Source organism: Lycium barbarum, chromosome 1 (assembly GCF_019175385.1).
Source record: "Lycium barbarum isolate Lr01 chromosome 1, ASM1917538v2, whole genome shotgun sequence".
NCBI lineage: Eukaryota > Viridiplantae > Streptophyta > Magnoliopsida > Solanales > Solanaceae > Lycium > Lycium barbarum.
In genome coordinates this window covers 8443930-8466082 of record NC_083337.1, presented here as the reverse complement: position 1 = coordinate 8466082, position 22153 = coordinate 8443930, and the positions used below count along the sequence as shown (strand labels likewise).

The 22153-nt window shown below is 35.4% G+C and overlaps 1 protein-coding gene across 1 annotated transcript; it reads left to right on the top strand.

Annotated features, from left to right (window-relative positions):
* The first annotated feature begins 1095 nt into the window (after window positions 1-1095).
* Window positions 1096-1608, top strand: LOC132609255 (uncharacterized). The gene has a single exon (XM_060323147.1). The coding sequence runs from the start codon at window positions 1096-1098 to the stop codon at window positions 1606-1608; it is 513 nt and encodes a 170-aa protein (XP_060179130.1).
* The last annotated feature ends 20545 nt before the right edge of the window (window positions 1609-22153 follow it).

Genomic DNA, 22153 nt, shown 5'->3' with positions numbered 1-22153 from the left:
AACATGGTTAAATACGAGGCCTGCGTCCTGGGTCTCCAAATGGCACGGGACATAGACATTAATGAATTATTGGTCATTGGAGATTCTGACCTACTGATTCATCAAGTACAAGGCAAATGGGCCACCAAGAATGAAAAGATCTTGCCATATGTGAGTTTGGCACAAAGATTGTGCAAGAAATTCAGAAAGATTGAATTTCAACATACCCCAAGGGCTCAAAATGAATTTGCCGATGCACTGACCACAACAGCATCCATGATCCAGCATCCTGAAAGTAGTCATATTGACCCGCAAAGGATAAGCTTGAAAGAAGAGCATACCCATTGTTGCCACGTACAAGCTCAGTCATATGGAAAACCATGATGCAATGACATCACAATGTATCTAGAAAAACAGAAATAAACCGAAGGCATTACAAATGGACAAAAGAAGACCATCAGAAGAATGGAAAATGGATTCTTCCTAAACAAGGAAATACTATACAAACAGACACTAGATTTGGTTCTGCTTCGATGTGTAGACGCGGGCGAAGCCTCCAAACTTCTAGAAGAAACACATACTGGAACATGTGGACCCTATATGAATGGATTCGTACTGGAAAAGAAGATTCTATGAGTTGGATACTATTGGATGACCATGGAAAGTGATTGCTGCAAATATGTGCAAAGGTGCCATCAATGTCAAATTTAAGGTGATCTAATCAAGGTCCCTCCAATCAAGCTTAATACGATGAGCTCACCATGGCCTTTCATTGCTTGGGGCATGGATGTTGTTGGGCCCATTGAACCCGCAGCTTCAAATGGCCACCGGTTCATTTAAGTTGCCATTGACTATTTCACCAAGTGGGTGAAAGCAACGTCCCACAAATCAGTAACAAAGAAAGTGGTAGCTGACATCGTGTGAAACCTTATCATATGCCTATTCTGTATACCCGAGTATATCATAACGGAAAATGAAACAAATCTTAATAGCCACCTGATGAAGGATATCTATGAGCAATTCAAGATCACTCGCCGAAACTCAACAGCCTACCGACCGTAAATAAACGGAGCCGTAGAAGCAGCCAACAAAAATATCAAGAGGATACTGAGAAAAATGACTGACAATTATAAAGGTTGGCACGAGAAGTTGCCTTATGCTTTACTGGGATACCGTATTACATCCAGAACTTCTACAGGAGTGACTCCATATCTGTTAGTCTACGACACTGAAGTAGTCATACCCGCCGAAGTTGAGATACCTTCTTTGAGAATCGTTCAAGAAGCAGAATTGGATAATGCTGAATGGGTCCGAGATCGATATGAGCAATTGGCTCTAATTGATGAGAAAATGATGGTTGTCATATGTCACTGTCAGCTGTACCGACAAAGGATGGCAAGAGCTTTTAACAAGAGAGTCAAAACTAGACTTTTTCAAATAGGGCAAATGGTGCTCAAAAATATTTTCCCGCATCAAGATGAATACAGAGGGAAGTTTGCTCCCAACTGGCAAGGCCATTATGTGGTCCGCAAAGTACTCTCCAGAGGAGCAGTAGTGTTGGCAGAAATGGACGGACAACAGTGGTTGAAGCCAATCAATTCAGATGCAATCAAGCACTACTATGCGTAAGGGACAAGTTGTTCAATCTGTAATAGTACTTTTGTTTGTAATCGTTATTTTATTTGCTTGTATTAGTTACTCCCTTTTGCTTGTAATCGTTTTGTAATAGATAGGAAAGATTAAAAAAATCTTGTATAATCTAAACTATGCAATGACCTAATTTCCCCATGGTGGGATACATAGGCAGTCCATTTGGGACCCAGTCACACTATTAGTAATAACCAAAAACAACTTTACTTTTATTTTGAACTATGTTGGACCTGAATTCCTACTACAACAGGATATGTAGGCGCTCTTTGAGCTTAGTCGCACCAAATAAAAAAATAAAAAATAAAATACTTAGGAAGCCTCAGAGATAGGACTTCACGAGACCTCAAACTTTTTCGCAACTTGGAAGACTCGACACAAGAGTTTGTCAATCAAGATTTGAACTGGGGCAGAATTTTTGGGAAAAGGTCTCAAAAATTTCGCGCGAAGAAAGAAAAAAACCCAAGTCACAAAAGAAGGGATATCCCTCATGCAAAGCACCTGTCATCACAATTAATCTTGCCAGTTTCAAAATGGTGCATTTAACTTCCTACAAATTAGATACCTTTATGATAACTTTGCAAAAATGATTTTCTGCATAATGAAAATAAATTTGTCATTCGAATACTGGAACCGAAGGGGTTTTGAGTCCAGAAAGCCAAAGATGCGACAGCGCCGGCAACACGAATCAACTCTAGATAGGGAAAAACTAATCCATTCCTGATGCAGGTCCCAGGACATTGGAAGACAATCTTTTTTTCTAAATTTGTTTCATGTGCGGCAATGGTTCGCCAGAAGAAAGCTTAGATAGCTGCATAAAGCAGGGCGCGAGATAGATAAAATATTTAAACACCAAAAGGGCGAACATTTAGACATAGGGACTGTAAAAAGACGAAGAAATGCCAAAAGGGCGAATATTTAACCATAAGGGCTATGAAAGAATGAAAGATGCCACAAGGGCAAAACATTAAGCCACAAAGACTACAAAATGACTGAAATAGCCACAAAGGAAAATGTTTGGCCAAAAGGGTCGCAACAAGAACGAACGACACATCTGACCACGAGGGTCACAGCCAACGTAAAGGACAAAAGAAAGAATATTTAGCCAAAGGGACCATATCTGTCATTTGCATCACTTCTTCTTATTTGCCAAGAGGGCCATTGCATATCGATTTTCCTGCTGCCAAGAGGGCCATTCATACAAACATTCCAAGAGGGTCATTCATACAAACATGCCAAGAGGACCATTCATTTCAATTGCCGAAAGGGCCATGTAAGGGCCACGCATATAAACTACCGGATATAGCAAGACGACAAAGTGATGTAAAACCAGTCAGGAGACCACAGTGTTTTCCCAAAAGACAAAGCGATGTAAAATTGGTCATGAGACCGCAGTATTCACCCAAAAAGACAAAGCGATGTGAAACCGGTCAAGAGACCGCAGTATTCGCTCAAAAAGACAAGACGATGTAAAGCCGATCGGATGACCGCAATATGCATCACCCAAAATTCAACGTTACTCAGCAGATGGGAGCAGATTTGTAGCCTCCAAACAGGGCTGGATGATCAAGTCAAATCCAGACAGATTGCGGAGCAAACGTGAAACTTTTTCTTATGCCGCCGATCGAGATAATGTGCCCATAAGAGTCAAGCTCTCCGGCCAGGACTTGGAAGATCGCTCATCACCATGCTCAGCCACACAATATTGTTTATTTGCTTATGTGCCTTATTTTATTTTATTATTCCGCTACCGGTCGGATACACATCGGCACACATAAAGGCACTCCCACATAAGGGATGACCTTTTTCCTCCGACCGAGTCGAACTACAAGTGACTTGATTCCCAAGAACAGGGATATATATGCGGACTCAATACCGGAGAGTCAGTCACAACTCCAACCAGTCATTCCATATTTCCCAGTTTAATAACCCGAAAGTTCTAAGATTTCTTGAAATTTGCATTTAGAAGTCATAATTAAGTCGAACAACAAATGACATGAATTCTCATGAAACTTGAGATATGTAGGAGACCCAGAAACCAGGATCCGGCCACATATTTTGAAACCTGCATGAAAATGAGAGGTAATATAAGTTGGGTCAGTCAAAAATTAGCGTTAGTTAAATTTCGTTGCTTAGGGTTGGTCTCGCCATCCCCGAACACCGAAGGAGCAGTTGTTGACACCTAATTTTTGACCTCCCATAATTTGCTTTAATTACCCAGAGTCCTTGAATATTAAACAGAGGGAAATATGTATTTTTTTAGAAGTAAAAATAATTTTGTAAAAATATATTTAGATAATATTTTACCAATTTTGTTTGGTGAAATAATTTCTATAATATTATATTAAGTATTTTCACAATTATAATACTTTTGCTAAATATATCGAAAAAAGGGATAATTCGCCATAATTATTCACTTAATTGTCCAAATTGTTCAAATGTCAATTTGCAAAGTATTTTACTCTATTTAATGTGGGAATACTTTTAATTAAGTAAATTAACCATTTTTACCCCTCAATTCTTATTTAATCAAACTATTGGATTTTTTATCAAAATTAATTAAGTTGTAATTGTAATTGATTTTTGAAAATTACCATTAAGCGGTTCTAATTAAAATAATTAGTTATCAGCCAATTGTGGCTATAATTTGAACTAGCCAAATTTAATTAAGGTCTTTTTGACAAAAACCTATTTTTTTAAATTATTATTATTCCTTTTAAATTTTACCAATTAGTTTAAATGGAGGCTTATTTTGAAAATGTCCAATTAATGGACATTAATTCAATTTGGCCACTTATTAAATTTACGAACTACCCTTACCATATATATGTATACACGAATATATTAACAAACCAGGCCCCCATTTTAACTCTTCAAAATTCGATTGGGCCCAACCCATTAAGGGGTTGACTCGGCCCACCGCATAGGCTAAAGGGAAAGTCCCCCCTCTTGCTCTCATTTTTCCTTGGACAAACGACCCTTACGTGTGAGGAAACCCTAGTGCCGCCAGGCTTCCCCTCTCCTCTCTCCTCGTTATCTTTGCCTCTAATGGCAAAAATTCATACGAGAGCAGCACAGGCCTTGTAAGACCGAGAAGGGAAAACAATTAAGCCTCTTTCATTTTTCACCAAACTCAACCTAAACAAGGTGTCAATTTTTTTCCCCTTTTGGCTTTATTCAAATTAACGGTCAAAAGCTCTGATTTTCTTTAATGAGTTTTGTCGTATTAGGATTTGAATTGGAAAATCTCATTGGTTCGAAGTGGACCATGTTGACTGATTTTGTTTGGGTAGAAACCTGACCCTTCGTTTGTTTTTTCACTTAATCTCGGCCCTACAATGTGGGATGTGAGGAGGAAATCCCATCTTTGGGAAGTTATCCCACATCATGGCGTGAAACCTAGGGTTTTAGAGTTTTGGGGATTCCTATTTTTCATCATTGAAACAGGTTTGAGCATATTGAAATTTGAATATACTCATAGAACTCGAAATACTTAAGGTTTCAATAAATATTTGAGATCTTGAGATTTTCTGAGTCGAGTAAAATTTTAAAATCGTTTTCTCTTGTTTTTCTGTGTTTTGTGGCTGAATTTTGGGATTTGGAGGAGCAAAAATCTCCTAGTTCATTCTCGAAATAAGGCTGCCCAAAAGAAAGATAATTCTCCCTTCCCTCTTATTCTTTGTTTTTACATTTCTGCTTTTCTTTGAGCTTATCATGTGTTATTAGGATATGTTAGTTAGCTTAAAAGAAAGACCTATTTGTATGTTAGTATTGTTCTGGATTTAGTTAGTCTTGTGTGTTAGTATAACTTAGCATGTCCTTCTAGGTTAGTTATATAGTTTGATAATATGAATGTGTGCCAGTTAATTTGATTTTCTAAAACATGTTGGCTATGTTATGTTTGGTCTAATTGGTATTAAGCACACTTATAGGTGTTAGTTTTGGTTTGGTTGTTAAGTATGTCTCAAGTATCACACCTATCTTAACCTGTCTTGATTGAATTTGTGCCTATGTCAGCAGGCTCATTTTTGTTTAACCTGCCTATATTAGTTTTAGTATACTTAAGCAGTTGATTAAGTTTGCTTAAACAGAATATGTCCAGTCTAACTTGGTTCATTCTAATATATTGATGTAGTCTGGATAAGTATGTCTGTCTTACCTCAAGCATGATGTTTGGTTCAAGTTAATTATGTCCATATTCCAGTTTAGCTCAGTTTGTACAGCATACTTGAGTTATCTTGATCTGCCTACTTTAAGCATGAAAATTCAGCTTGTTTAATTGAAGATGTTTTGCCTAACTTGTTTTTTTTAGTTTAAATTGCTTACATTTTGGCCTTCACAAGTATGTCCATGCTAGATTAAATTAGTCAAGCATGATAGTTAGTTCATTAGCCAAGTTAGATGTTTAACTAGTCTCACCTGTGTTAAGTTAATCTATGCAGCTATGCCTGTTCATGGGATAGTTCAGTTTGTTAAGTTGAACCTTTTTTTGCATAAAGTCTAGGCACTTGAATGTGGTAACAATGGCATGGTCAAGACACACTTATTCCTGAAATCTTGTTGTTTTAGCCCAATTTCTGCTTCCTTGTTTATTTGAGCATGTAATTTGACCTTGAACTATGTTAGATATAGTGCTTAGTTTGGTTCAAATGGGACAAATGACCCTACAAATGGTTTTGAGTGCAATAGTATTAAAGGTCTAAGCCTGTTGAAATTATGTTTTATTTTGCTGAAGTTAAACCCTGTTCAAAATGTGCAAATCATTGCTTTCTAACATTGCTTGTTAAGATAACTGATGAGATGTTGGTTGGAAGTCATATTTTGGCCCAGAAATCTCCTAACTGTGTTGACCTGGTCAATTCTTATATGTATTTGATCACTTGATTAACTGTTTTGCTTACTTATATATGAGAGATTGATTTGTGCTAATCTGAGTACACCTTAAGCATATCTACAAATCTTTGTGTTTTGACATCATGATTGGCACATAAATTGATATGTATCCTTGAAGCCTTGCCTGTACTTGTTTAATGTTTAAGACTGGGGACCTGTTTAGGTATCTTGATCCCTTTGGATCCAGTTTTTATCTTTTTTCCTTTCTTTCTCAAAATGTAGGTGTGGTCTGATGTATGCTTATGCTTAGAACAATTGGTGATTATTTGCTTCCATATTTATCCAGGCCTGCTTAGTTGTTAGTTAAATCTGTCAGTTTAGTTTCCTATTGATGTATGATGAGCATTCTGCTAACTTACCAACCACAGTTTAATATACAAGCATGTTTGAAGTAGTTTCAGGGTCATATGTGTTTAAAAAGGGGTAAGAGGTGAAAATAGCCTAGGCCCAACATGATATCCTTCAAGGTACTTGTTATGTGTCTATTTGATTAATGAAGTTCAAATAGTTACATGAATGTCTTAAGCCCAGTTTCAGAAACTGTGCACATGAAAACTTGGTGTGTCTGCCTCAAACTATGCTAAATGTGCAATGATTAATAAATTACTTATGTTTAGGTATGATTTTTTCTACATCTGTTGGGATGTCCCTATTTGCTTAAAGAGTATTTTCAGTCAATATCACTACTTTATTTGGTTTTGCTTTAGTCTGTAGGATTTGTCTTTAAAAATAGCATCATCTCATAGTATGATGACCCTAAATTTGAAAAGTAATCTAAACTTGGATATAGGGATCAGATTTTGAAATTTGGCTATTTATCCTTTAAAATAAATCAATGACATAATATGAGTTGGTGGCATATTCCTTACTTATGTGGTATTATGTTGAATCTGATAAGAGGCATGTCCACTATGCTAGCCAATTCCCTATGTAAAAAACCATGTCTACGTGGTTCTCCTATTATCATGCCAATTAGTATGGTTGCTTGATTCTAGACTTGGCATGAGGAGTAAGATGGAACCAGACAGATAGAAAACCTGTGTAAAATAGCTTTCCCTTCTTTTATTTTTTATTGCAATCTCTATTTGGATGTGTTGTGTATTCTTACTTCATTCCTGCCTTTAGATAAAAGCTTCGGCTAAGTGTTTTGATCATCTGCTCTCTCTTCTTGCCTCCTTTGGTTTTTGAATTCTCCAAACTTATGAGGTATACATCTGGTATACAAGGTATATCCAACTTTATATACACTCCAGTGTATATGAGGTGGCCTAGTTATCCAACTTTATATACACTCCAGGTATACCCACCCTCCTATTTTCTTTAAAATAAATTGATGATGTATAGTTCCTGTGCCATTGCATGACTGTTAAACCTCTTTTGTGTGTGTTTACCAGTAGAATGTTTGCCTGAAAGTTGGTCAAGTATTGATGCTATGTATAGACTGTGTATACTGGCTCTGTGTCTATGTAACTGTGGATTATTTCTTACTTTGTCTTGGTTGTGTGATAAAATTATTCAACTTGATAAAGCCAAATCTGTTAGATATATACATAGATAGCTTGTTAGGGATTGCTTGTTGTCACCATCAGATATACACCTCTTCTCCTTTATACTATGAGCTTAACACATAAATAGAGAGGCAAAATATCACTTAGGGATTAAGCTTGAGTCTTCCCTGGTGTCTGCCATGCCTGAGGTTGCTGGAAACCCCTTGGATCTTGTGCGACATCAGGAACAAGAGGGTGAAAGCTTTCCTTTTTGGGTTGTTTTAGTGTCTCCATGGGTGTGTATATCAATGGTATATTGGCTGATAGTTGTGTATATTTATTTGTGTAGCATTGGCTATTTTGTTTGAGAAAATGATTCTGTGGGAAGTTTTTCCTTATTTCAATTTTGGGTTTGCTTCTGTGTTGTTTCAATTTTTGTAGACTTTAAAATTATAAGCCTACAGTTATTCTCATTTTGGGCCTGTTTCTTTCCTGTTTTCAGTCCATGTGAGTGTGTATGTTTAGTTAAGTTTCTATTTCATCAAATGTAGTGTATTGTTAGAATTATATGACCTATAGGTACTTATTACATCAAGTTTTCATTAAGTCTTAGTTTCTTTTTAGATGCTTTCAAATCCATATTCCCCTTTTCTTCTTTGTTGCATGAAACAACCTTGTTTGGGTAGCATCTTTGCATGAAACTTGTTGGACCAGAGGCCCAACTACCCTTTTTTTATTCGAGTCCGATGGAGAGAAATGAAAGCCAATATGTTGAAGACCCAGTCATGAGTGAAAATGACACTGATGGGCTTGGGTAGGCCCATCAGTCGAAATGTGCATATATATGTGTGTGTGTGTGTGTGTATCTTGTTTATATGTATTGTTGTAAACAGCACTTGAATATTGGAAGCCCTATGGATGTTAGAACTTAGGAAAATATTTAGAGTTTTAGGAAAGTCAGCTAGACACTTTTTTTTCAAAATTCGAATAACCTGAATCTTTTTGTAACGACCCGCTTGGTCGTTATAGTTCTTTCGATGTTTTCGCCCATTCTCGAGCATTGGTTAGCTCGCTTTTGACCAGAGGGGAACTTTGATCCCCCCCCCCCCCCTCCCGAGGTGTCTAGACCAAATTCAGGCAACTTTGGTGAAAATATAGGCTTTAAGTGAAAAAGGTTTGACTCGAAATTGACTTTGGGCAAACGAACCTTTTTCGGAGTTTGATTGATTCTGAGAGGCCTAGATGGTCATTTAGAACCTGTACGTGTATTGGGTTCGGTTGCCAATGCATTCGGATGTATTTTGGGACATTGGATGGGAAATGGGAATTAGGCATCGAGGGTTGACTAGGTCAATGAGGCCTCCGTTGGAAATTCTGAGACCACGAATGCGTTCGCAACATATTTTTTATAGGTTTAGGTGGTCGGGCTGTGAGCAGATGACCTCGGGAATAACCCGAAATTTTGATTGAGAACTTAGAAAAAGGGAGGAAATCTGGTGTCTGGTGACCGCAAGGGCGGGACAAGAACTGCCCCAGCGGCACCGCTATGGCGGTGTAATGACCACTGGGGCGGCCATGTGTGAAGTTGTCCAAACCGCCGTGGCGGTCCCCCAGCCGCCATAGTGGCGTCGCTGTATCGGCATTCCAACTGCCGTGGTAGTGACGGGCAGTTGTATTTCATTAAATGTGTCTTAAATAAGTCTTAGACCCTCATTATTTCATATCTCGATATTGGATCTTAGAGAAACTGTTCTAGGAGATAATTTGAAGAAAATCTTGGAGGTAAACTTTGCCTAATCCCTTACTCTTCCTTAATCACAACCATCTTAGATTCTTCCCTTCCCTTTAACATTTCCTTAGAGATGGAATTTGGAGGAGGGCTTGGGAAACTTTTCCTTAGGGTCATGTATGATAAATTGATGATGTTAATGATAAAATTTGATGAATCTAAGCTTATTGACCATATATCTTCCACTTTTAACATGGAATTTCCGATTTGGAGACTTAAGGTTTATACTCAATTTGGGGGTTTTTACTTGAAATCAAATTTAGGCCAATTCTTGAGTTAAATTAACAATTAGTGGTTGGATTATGATCACCTAGTACTTAATTTGGTATTTTTCCACCGAATTTCCCGTTCTGCCCTTGTGGGCCCGTTTCCCTAATTTCTAGTGTTAAAATGGATCTAGTTGATATCATAGCAATATTAGTATCAATCTTCATGATTTCTAATATAGAATTCGGTTATTCTTAGACTACTTTGGTTCTGAGCTTCAGAGGAAGGGCAAAGCAAAAGAGTGACTTATTAGTGTTGCGGTTCGGCAAGGTAGGTTGTGGTTTACCTTTGGTGAGACTTTGTATAGTGAATCACATATTTAGATTATGATGTCGGAGACAGCATGTGAACCTTCAGGTATGAAGTCGGGATGGAGACTACCTTAGGTTGGGCCCTGATGTGTGTTGGGACTAGCCACCCCGTTATGTGTGCTTTGATTGTTCAATTGTGTTGGCTCGATGCCATGTGTAGTTGGTAGATATCGACTTCTATTTATCGTCTGGATTTGAACTAATTGACATACCATGTTGGTATTTATACCCGGATATATTGTTGGCGTACCCACTATTGGTACTTGACTTATTGATATGTGTTGACATACCCACCGTTGGTATTGTCATGTGATATATTGGTTGCGTACCCCGTTGAGGTACTTGTGATATTGAACTTGGTTGTTGATGATTGACATATGCATTGCACGCATTTTCTCATATTTATGATGCATGGTCGTGCCCGGTGATGATCTGGTATCGTTGATTGAGCGAAACTGACATTTTGATGAACTCTTTTACTTGAGTGATTATGAGAAGGCCGATGTCCGAGGTTCAATTTCGGAATCGTTGATTGTGTGAAACTGATATTTGACAGACTCTTTTACTTGAGTGATTGTGAGATGGCCAATGTCCGATGATCTATTCAGGCATCATTGTTGCATGGCCGATTCCGATGTTATTCTAGAATCGTTGTTAGTACATGGACTCCGCGGGTCCCCCAGGGTGGTGCCAGTGAGACTCCCTCTATGAGCAATTAGCCAGGGTCCCGTCTGTCTGTTGGGAAAAGATCCGGGATGGGTGGCACTTAGACTTCACGAGTCACACTGGGTTGTGTTGCCGAGACATCAATATATCCGTCCGAAGTACATGTGTACACCTCATTTGCATGGCATGGCATCGCATTCATACCATTATTGCACTGCATTGCATTTTGACGTGTTTGAGATGTTACGATGATTGGATTGTGATGATTCTGTTGTGATGATCATATTGTGATGACTCTATCGGGGTGATTAGTTGGATCGGATATACTCAGACTTATTCTATTTGGGTTTAGATGTTGCATAGGTGATGACGGATACTTGGTTGCGATTATATTATCTTATGCTTAGTTGGTTTATTTACTTATCTGCGTTATTTTCTGAATTGTATTAACTATGCTTAGTCGGCCTATAATGCCTATCAGTACTGTTGTTTATACTGACCTGCACTTGTTGCGTGCTTTTATGAATGCAGAGTACCAAGTCGGATCTACTTTTGTGACCCGTGATTGATCAACACTTTATCTTCCTCTCGAGTTTTCAGGGTGAGCATGGCGTCCGCTGACCTTGAAGACTCTCCTATTACTTATGTCTTACCTTCCATTCTGAGACATGATTTAAGACTTCTTATGTATTATTATTCAGACTTTTAGTATTCGGATTTAGATGCTCTTGTATGACCAGACTAGATACTAGGGTGGATTTCATTTACTTCCGCACTTGTTTATATTTTATCATAATTGTGAGACTTACGTTATTTTACTTCCTTTCATTATCTTTTATTAATTGTAAATGTTGAGTTAAGGGTTCGCCCACCGAGGTGGGAAAGGTAGGTGCCCGCACGGCTTAGTAAAATGGGTCGTGACACTTTTGCATGAAATGGAGCCTAACCCAATTTTAGTTTAGTTTAAAACTGGGATGATGTTTAAATAAAGGCAAAAAATGATTTCAAAATGGATTCAAGCGATAAAGAGATTTGGGCCCTCCGCCCCTTTTTTTGTGAAAATTATTATCTTGAAGTACGTGGAATTTTTTTTTTTGGGGGGGGGGGGGGGGGGGGCCTTAAGCCCACTGACGGAATTGGACTGCTTACAGAAAATAATAAAATTTGAAAAGTAGCCTGAATATTGCCTAAAATGGAGGAATTGTTTTTTTTTTGTAAAAGACGCTCTGAATACTTGGAGAAAATCTAGGTTTTGGTAAAGTTAAAGTCTTGGTCTTATTTGGGATAAAAACGGAATGCTTTTATTTTTACTTAAAAAGATTTGGAGATCATTTGGATCAAAGGTTTGTGAACTGAGGATAAAAAGAAACATTTGAGCTTGGAAGCCCAACACTAAATCTAGATCACTTGAACTTCTTACTTGGATACATTTTCTGAAAAGGACTTTGGGCCTGGAAGCCTAACATTACACGGATGAAATAAGAAGGTTGTTTTGGACCAAATTGAGATATGATGGACTTTGGACTTGGAATATGGTTTGACTTTATGGGCTTCAAGAAAAATGATAAAAGTAAGATCTTCCTTTTTGCTTATATATATAAATATAGGAGAATACTCCATATTTTCTTATATAAAAATAAAAACCCGTAAGAACTAAACTCATCTTATTATGACTAGAATAGTAGCGACTCTATTCAGGAGAAATCCCGAATGTGTCCTAGTCCGGTAATAAAGTGAGTTGAACAATTACATGAATTTTCAAACCCAAAAACCCCTTTTATAAGGAGACTTTTTGCTGAATTTTTTTAACTATGATATGAACAAGAATGACATTTTGCGCAAAGTTAAACACTTTTAAACAAATAAATATGGTTAAATCACACATTGAAGCTCGTAGGTCAACCGTATTCTACGGATCTTTAATACTAGGGTGCGTAAAAGCTTCCTAGGGGATTAGCAGAACCCTTACCTTGAACTTTAACCCAAAAAGATTTTTACTTATTTTGAAAAAATCCTTAAACTTGATTTTCCTAGTTTTCCATAATAAATTAGGTGGCGACTCTAAAAAATACTAGAGTCCAATTAGAGCACCAACAACCTCGTAGTAACTTTCATGTCTTACCCGCGTAAAAGCAAACCGTAACAATTGGGACCAGTTCTTGCCCTTAGCAGAGTTTGCGTACAATAACAACTATCATTCCAGTATCGGTATGGCGTTGTTCGAGGCTTTGTATAGTAGGAGTTGCTGTTCTCCTATTGCGTGGTTTAATGCTTTCGAAGTTCGCCTGTGGGGCATAGATTTGTTAAAGGAGTCCATGGATAAGGTGAAGCTTATTCAGGAAAAGCTTCTAGCAGCCCAGAGTCGACAGAAGATGTATGCGGATTGAACGGTTCGGGATTTAGAGTTTATGGAGGGCGAGCAGGTTCTTCTGAAGATTTCACCCATGAAGGGTGTTATGCGATTCGAAAAGATGGGAAAGTTTAGGCCGAGGTACCTTGGCCCATTTGAGGTTCTCTGTCGAGTTGAAGATGTTGCTTATGAGTTGGCTTTGTCACCAGGCATGTCAGGTGTTCATCCGGTTTTCCACGTGTCCATGTTGAAGAAGTACCACTCTGATGGTTCTTATATCATTCATTGGGATTATCTGTTTCTTGATGAGAATATGTCTTCCGAGGATGAGCCTATAGCGATTCTAGATAGACAAGTTAGGAAGCTGAGGTCTAAGGAGATTGCTTCTGTTAAGGTTCAATGGAAGCATTGTTGAGAAGGCTACTTGGGAGACCTAGTCTGATATGTGCGAGAGATATCCCCAGTTGTTTGTTGACTTAGGTACTTTTCCCCCATTTCTATTCCTTCTCGCTAAAGGACGAGCGATTTTTTAATTGGTATCTGATGTAATGACTCGATTGGTCGTTATAGTACTATTGACACTTTTAACCTAGTTGACCCTTTCCCGAGGTCATCAAGCGAGTTTTAGTGTGACTTATTGCATTTGCATTGCATTCATCTCATACTTACTTAGGCATTGTGTTGGACTTGATGGTTGATCTTATGATGACACTTGGACTCGATAGTGATTCTTGAGGTAGTACTTCTGTCTTATAGTTGATCTTGAGGACATATGCTAGACTTGGTAAATTTGGTACTGAATTTGTTACTTTGGACTGTGTTGAGTTATATCTGATTGTAAGCATGTCTACTTTTTTAGTCTATTTCTTGTGCATATGTTATCTAAATGTTGTCGGCCTATGATACCTACTCAATACGTGTTGTTGTGTTGATTCTACCTTACTGCATTCTTTTTTGAGTGCATAGTTCGTGACTAGATCGACTTCTGCTCTTCGTGACTCAGTCTCAAGGCTGTTTGACGAGCATTTTAGGGTGAGCACTTAGAGGGATCCATAGCTCTAATGTCTCCTCTCTTCTACTTGTCTTACTTGTTATTCTGAGACAGTATTCGGCTTTTAGGCCATGTATTCGTATTTCATACTTATGAATTTATTGTAGTGCTCTTGTACAGCCAAAACCAGATTTTGAGATTGATGTAACATTTTCGCAGTTACTTTATTTATCTACTATGTAGACTTATTATAAATTTTGGTGATTGGGTTTACTTTACTGTTTACTAGGTGGTGAATAAGGGACGAGTTCGCCTACCGAGATGGGATACGGTAGGTGCTCGCACGTGACAAGTTGGTAGCAAATCCCTTGGTTACCAGGCTATCAGTACAAGAGCAACCAGGCTATCAGTACAAGAGCATGTCTAGTAGAGTCTAGCGGATCGGTACAATGAGCTTTGTACCTTTGGTTAAAGTGCATTTTTTGCAACTAATATTATTTAAATAGAAAAAAATTAGATAAAGACTTTATCTAAGTTTTCATTTTTATTTAATTAAACTTTAAAATACAAAATAAAACAGATATTATGGTTTTTAATCGATAACATAAACTATTTGAAATAGATCAATTTTACTCTCTGTTAAATTTTTTTTCTTTCAAAACTACCCTTCAACTAGCCAAATAGCTCAAAAATACCTTTGTTACTAATGGTTTCTCCAAAACAAGGAAAGGGGGGGGGGGGGGGGGGGGGGGGGCTCAACTTTTCCCTTGAGCTATTCAGAATAGGGAAAAGGGTTGAATTTTGGAGAAATATAATAACAACATAAGAAAATAAGTATTATAAAGACTTCCCATTTTAACAAATGAAAAACGATGACATATAACTTTTCTTCTAGTTCTTTACGTAATATGTATCAGTTATTATTTTTTAACACGAAATCAAATACTTTTCTTACATATCTATTTAAAATTTTATTTTGCTGCATCAAGGATAAGATATTTATTTTACTAATTCTAAGAATGATACGATATGAGACATCAAATTAAATTATACTTTGGCATGTTATATTACTTATGGTAACTTTAAGTCATTTCAGGCGCCAATCGGTGGTATAGGTTTGAAATGAAATAGTAGAATAAATATTTAATTGAAAAATTAATTTTGGTAACTAAACTTTATATTATATACAATTGGCACTGTATAAAAATTATCATTTAAAATAGTAAAGGTAATCTCACAATCTCCCATATAAATATTTGTTCAAGTCTTTACAATTAAGAGCACTTATCCTGAACTTTAAATGGAGCACAAAATTGCCCGATTTTCAAATAGGTCAAGGCAAAATTACTCATTTTTTCTTGTTTTGGAGTAACTGCTAGTAGAAAGGACATTTTTGAGCTATTTGGCTAGTTTGAGGGCATTTTTAAGTAAAATACGTAACAAATGATAAAGTTGACCTATTTCAAATATTTGAGGAATATTTTTGGCACTTTTACCTAAATATAATTAAAGCAAAATAGAGAAGCTGAGAAGAGGATTGTATTCCGTATTTGCGAGATATACGAATTAAATCAATGAGATAAAGTTTCATAAATAAGATTGTTGGTAAAGATAATATTTGCTTCTGCTTTTGAAAAGAAGCAGATTCTGCTGCTGCTCAAAAACACTTTTAAATTTTATCCAACCACTTCAAATCTTCAAAAAAAAAAAAAAAAAAAAAAATTTGGCCTCTCATAAACTTGGCCAAATCTATAAGTAGTTAATAAGTGGAAGAGTGTATACTTGATTAATCAACTGCGTATATCTATAGTACTTATTTTAGGCCAAAATTTTGGGGACCTAAACCCAATGCTACCCCTTCATTTTCCTGTGCCTTGAGCCGCTCCTATATATAACTCCTTGTGAAAATGGAAAATGCCTCAAGATTGAAGTTCTATTTACAATTCATTATCCATATACATACAGGTCTTTCCAAGTTTTCTTGATCAACCACTAAATAAACCCAGGTAAGTACATTAAGGGTAATTTTGTGCCCTAAAATCAATCGGTGCAGTTGTCTAATCTTCATGAATGATGGTGCCAATCACACATACAAATATATTTTTTCCAAGATCACCGGAACCTGTTGCTCCCAAACGCACACGCAAGTATACGCGGTCGTACAAGTAATATAGGATTTTAAAGTCTAGATATCGTACCCACAGGGACTTATGATTAACTATTTACTAAATTAAACTAATGCTAATTATCTAAACAAGAAATAAAATTCAAATTTATAGTTATAAACTAACTAAAATAAAAAGAAAACAAATAATGAACTTCAACCAAGTAAGAACAGATTTTTTTCGAAGAACAGATAGGTCTAGGGCTATGACCACTAACAATCCAGTTGAGTCTTCAAATCATTCTACCTATGAGTTACTAGTTGACGGGTTGATGTTAACTTTATGAGTATCTTCCGAGTTGCTCACAAGCCTGTAGATGTTACTATAACGCCTATATTCTTATGGTCGTCAGAAGTAATAAGAACGTATTTACTTCTCCATATTCAACTAAGCAAGGCTAAAGGGTATATTCATATCCTCATTAAAGAAACGATTAATCGAACAAGCTCTATTTATTCCTATTACGCATGCAAATTCTCTATCCCTAGTTCAATTCACACGCCACAGATAGTGTCTAATTAGTGATCAAGTAATTAAACAATTAAACACAAGAATAAATAAGCAACCCAAAAATATGAAAATTTAATAGATAGATTACGATAATCAAACGTCAACTTTCTTGTTTGTGTCAAAGCCCTAGAACTAAAGAGTTTAGCTTCACATAGACATGGAGGAAAAACAACAAACCATTCGAATAAAAAACGTAAAAATGAGTAATATAGAGAAGAGAAGATAAAATTATGTAATTACGGTCTTCACGGTGACTCCAAGCTCTCTCTAGATCTAAAATTCTGAACTAAAGATTTCAAATTATCCAAAATTATGTCAAAACTATATAAAATATATATCTATATGGTATAAAAAGCCTGAACTTTTAAAAATTAAATTCAACTCAAATCGAGAAAAATTAATGGGCTCGCGTCACACCTGCAGTGTAACGCGGAATGATCAGGAAAAATATTCAGAGACCTTAATTTCCCGCAGTGCAGCAGAGACGCGTGTGCACAACAACTGAAGCCAAAGTTCTTTTTCACGTTCTGCCAGGTATGTTTCTTCATTCTTTGTAATTGTTATTTCAAAGTGTAATACACTCCTCAATTGAAAAATGATTATGTTCCCGCCTTGTCTCCTTTCATTCTTTTCTTTTCTTTTCTTCTTTCTCGTTTTATTCAATTTTGTTTCAAATCTCTTCATTTTTGTATTGCTTTATTTTTACATAATAAAAATATAATATTAAGTACAAAATAATATAATTAATACTCAAAAGACAATTAAAATTATTAAAGTATGAGATAACTAATAGCTAAATATATGCATTTTTAAGCCGAACATCACCAACCCACATTTAAAACCTTGTTTGTCCTCAAGTTAGCATTAAAATCACTTTCAGTAAATCCACCCTAGGAACACCAACACTTTGATTGATACCAACAATTAGGCCCTATAGCAACTCAAATCATCAAATATACACTTTCTAATTATCGTGCAAGATATACAAGTCAACAAACAAACAACAAACTTCTAACCTCCTAATCTCAAAGATGGACTCTAACTCATCAAAGTTAAGCTTGCTCACCCACTCAGAGAAACGATTAATCGAACAAGCTCTATTTATTTTTATTACGCATGCAAATTCCCTATTTCTAGTTCAATTCACACGCCACAGATAGTGTTTAATTAGTAATCAAGTAATTAAACAATTAAGCACAAGAATAAATAAGCAACCCAAAAATATGAAAATTTAATAGATAGATTACGATAATCAAACGCCAATTTTCTTGTTTGTGTCAAAGCCCTAGAACTAAAGAGCTTAGCTCCACATAGACGTAGAGGAAAAACAACAAATCATCCGAATAAAAAACATAAAAATGAGTAATATAGAGAAAAGAAGATAAAACTCTGTAATTACGACCTCCACGACGGCTTCATACTCTCTCTAAATCTAAAGTTCTAAATTAAGGATTTCAAGCTATCAAAAATTATGTCAAAACCGTGTAAAATATGTATCTATAGGGCATCAAAAGGCCTAAGCTTTTAAAAATCAAATCCAATTCGGATCAAAAAAATTATCGGGCTCGCGTCACACCCCGCGGGTGTAACGGGGAATGATCAGGAAAAAGATTCAGAGACCTTAATTTCCCGCAGTGCAGCAGCGACGCGTGTGCACAACAACTGAAGCCAAAGTTCTTTTCCATTCTTTGTAATTGTTATTTCAAAGTGTAATACACTCGTCAAATGAAAAATGATTATGTCCCCTCCTTGTCTCCTTTCATTCTTTTCTTTTCTTTTCTTCCTCCGTGTTTTATTCAATTTTACTTCAAATCTTTTCATTTTTGCATCGCTTTATTCTTATATAGTAAAACTATAATATTAAATATATTGTAATATAAATAATACTCAAAAAATAATTAAAAATATTAAAATATAAGATAATTAATAGCTAAATATATACCTTTTTAAGCCGAACATCAAAATCATACCCCGCGTAGGCACGCGTCTGATTATAGAGGGGATGACTCAATAGTATTACGAGCCTAAAATCAAACCTCACAGTGAGGCCTAACTTACTTAATAAATTTTTAAGTAACGTGTTTAGGCTAAGGCAAGTTTTATTCAAATTTTCATAGTCTAATGATGACTTTTCACTAGGGGTGTTCATGGTTCGGTTTGGGTCGGTTATTGGTTAAAATCATAACCAAACCAATTTAGTCGGTTTTTAAATGTCTAAAACCATAACCAAACCAAGTAAAATAATAACCACCGATTTGGTTATTGTCGGTTTGGTTCGGTTTTTTCGGGTTATGACTAGCCGTGATAATTCAAATATTCTCTCTCTACATTCTTCAAATTTCTTATGAAACTCTTTTTTCCTCATAGCCCACAAGGATGAACTTTGCTGCATATTGAGGGAAAGACACGCTGTTGGCAAATCAGGTGGACCAAACTTGCAACGCAGTTTAGATTTAAAAGAACAAGTCAAACAGAGGTTTCAAAATACAAACAACCCTTATGCTTACGACTTATTAGAGTTGGACTTGGATTGTTGCACATATTCTTTTAAGACATAGGCCTTAAAAATAAGTAGAGCAAAATTAAATTAATAATTAAAAGGTATAAAATATCTTTAATTATTTATGAAAAGCTAATATTATACATATAAATAATTATAAATTTTACGTATATAATTATCGGTTTGGTTCGGTTATTTATTCGGTTATTTTTTACTATAACCATAACCAAACCAAATATTATCGGTTTTTCAAATTTAAAACCAAACCAAACCAAACTAAACCAAATGTCGGTTATTTTATTCGGTTTGGTTAAATTTTCGATTTGGTTTTGATTTTAACCAAAACTGTGAACAGCCCTACTTTTCACTACCGAGGATGTGTTTGGTACGGAGGAAAATATTTTTCAATTTTCTCATATTCAATTAGTGAAAATTATTATTTTAAGTAAATAAATTTCTTAAAAATGAAGAAAATGACTTTTCTAGTGAAACTAGAAAAAAAAAAGTTCCACTTGGCATTACACATTAATTATCTCCTTCTCACCCTCCAACATACACTGCCCACCTTCATAGTTTGCCTAGATTATATACAAATGTCTTTTAGACAATATTTTTTACTCACGTACCAACACAAGAAAATAAGTAAGAAACTAAATCACTTATTTTCCTTCATACTAAACACACCCCTAAATAGAGAACAGAATTCTTGAATGTTATTTGAATATTTGGCCAAGCTTCTAAAACTGCTTATTTTGAGAAACATTTTTATCAAAATAGTTTTTCATGTAAGTACTTTCGGAAAGAAATAGTTTTGTGTTTTGCCAATTTACATGAGAAAAGTACCTTTTAAATAAATTGTGTTTCTCCAATCTTTCAAAACCTTCTTTTGAGTGTCAAATTATGAAATTATTTAAATAGAAAAAAATTTAGATAAAGACTTTATCTAAGTTTTCAATTTTTATTTAATTAAACTTTAAAATACAAAATAAAATAGATATTATGGTTTTTAATCAATAACCTAAACTATTTGAAATTGATCGATTTTACTATTTGTTATATATTTTTCCTTAAAATACCCTTCTTAATGATGGTTTCTCCAAAACAAGGAAAAAAGGGGTCAACTTTTCCCTTGAGCTATTCAGAATAGGGAAATTTTGCTCTTATTTCTTAATATATTTTTCTTGGTGGTGGTGGGGGGAGGGAGTGGGGGAGGGTCGAATGTGTGAGAAATATAATAACACCATAAGAAATTAAGTACTATAAAGACTTCCCATTTTAACAAATAAAAAACGATAACATATAACTTTTTTTCTGGTTCCGTATGTAATATGTATGAGTTGTTGTTTTTCAACATGAAATCAAATACTTTTCTTACATATGTATTTAAAATTTTATTTTGCTACATCAAGGATAATATATTTATTTTACTAATTCTAAGAATGATACAATGTGAGACATCGAATTAAATTATACTTTGGCATGTTATATTACTTATGGCAACTTTAAGTCATTTCAGGCGCTAGTCGGTTGTATAATTAGTAGGTTTGCAACGAAATAGTAGAATAAATTTTTATTTGAAAAATAAATTTTGGTAACTAAACTTTATATTATATAAATGGGCACTGTATAAAAGTTATCATTTGAAATAGTTAAGGTAATATCATTATCTCCCATATAAAGTTCTATTCAAGTCTTAACAATTAAGAGCACTTATCCTGAACTTTAAATGGAGCGCAAAACTGGCCGACTTCAAATACTCATTTTTTCTTGTTTTTGAGTAACCGCTAGTAGAAAGGACATTTTTTAGCTATTTGGCTAGTTTGAGGGCATTTTTGAGTAAAAAACATAATGAATGATAAAGTTGACCTATTTCAAATATCTCAGAAATATTTTTGGCACTTTTCCCTAAATATAATTAAAGCAAAAGAGAGAAGCTGAGAAGAGATGGCAGAGGCGGATCTAGGATTTGAAGGTGTCGGGTGCCATAATTTTCTTTCATGTACATTTTGTTAGGAACGTGTTGGGTCGGGTCCATCTCTTTTTAGTTTATTCGGGTCAACTTAATAGGCCTTTTTTTTATTTGCAAATATGAAAATTACATCTCAAAAATCAAGAAACGAACATAATTAACATCTTAAACAAGGAATCACACCCATTAACAATAAGGTAAAATTAACATTTCCACCAAGGGGCTTACATCTTTTATGTATATTAAAAAATGAGCTTGCACAAGTAAAATAACAACTTCAAATAAGGGAATTACACCAATCAAAATAAGAAAAATAATAGAAAAACTCATAATTACACCCCATAAGTAAATGTAGAATTAGATAAACTATAAGTTCTCAAAAATAAATCATAAATGTCATATTTTTTCTAAGCAATGCTTACGAAATTTCCATTACAATTTAAGTAGTAAGGTGATTTAAATTGAATTTAACAATTATAGAATAGTATATTTTTTATAATACACTCCCTCTGTCCATTTTTTTTATCCACTATACTAAAAGTATATGTTCACTTTTACTTGTAAGTTGTATAGTTTAAAAAACCAAGACATAATTTACCATTTTATACTTATTTTACCCTTATTATTAA

Coding starts and splice junctions, on each gene's coding strand:
- LOC132609255 (XM_060323147.1), top strand. CDS start 1,096: ATGACTGACAATTATAAAGGTTGGCACGAGAAGTTGCCTTATGCTTTA.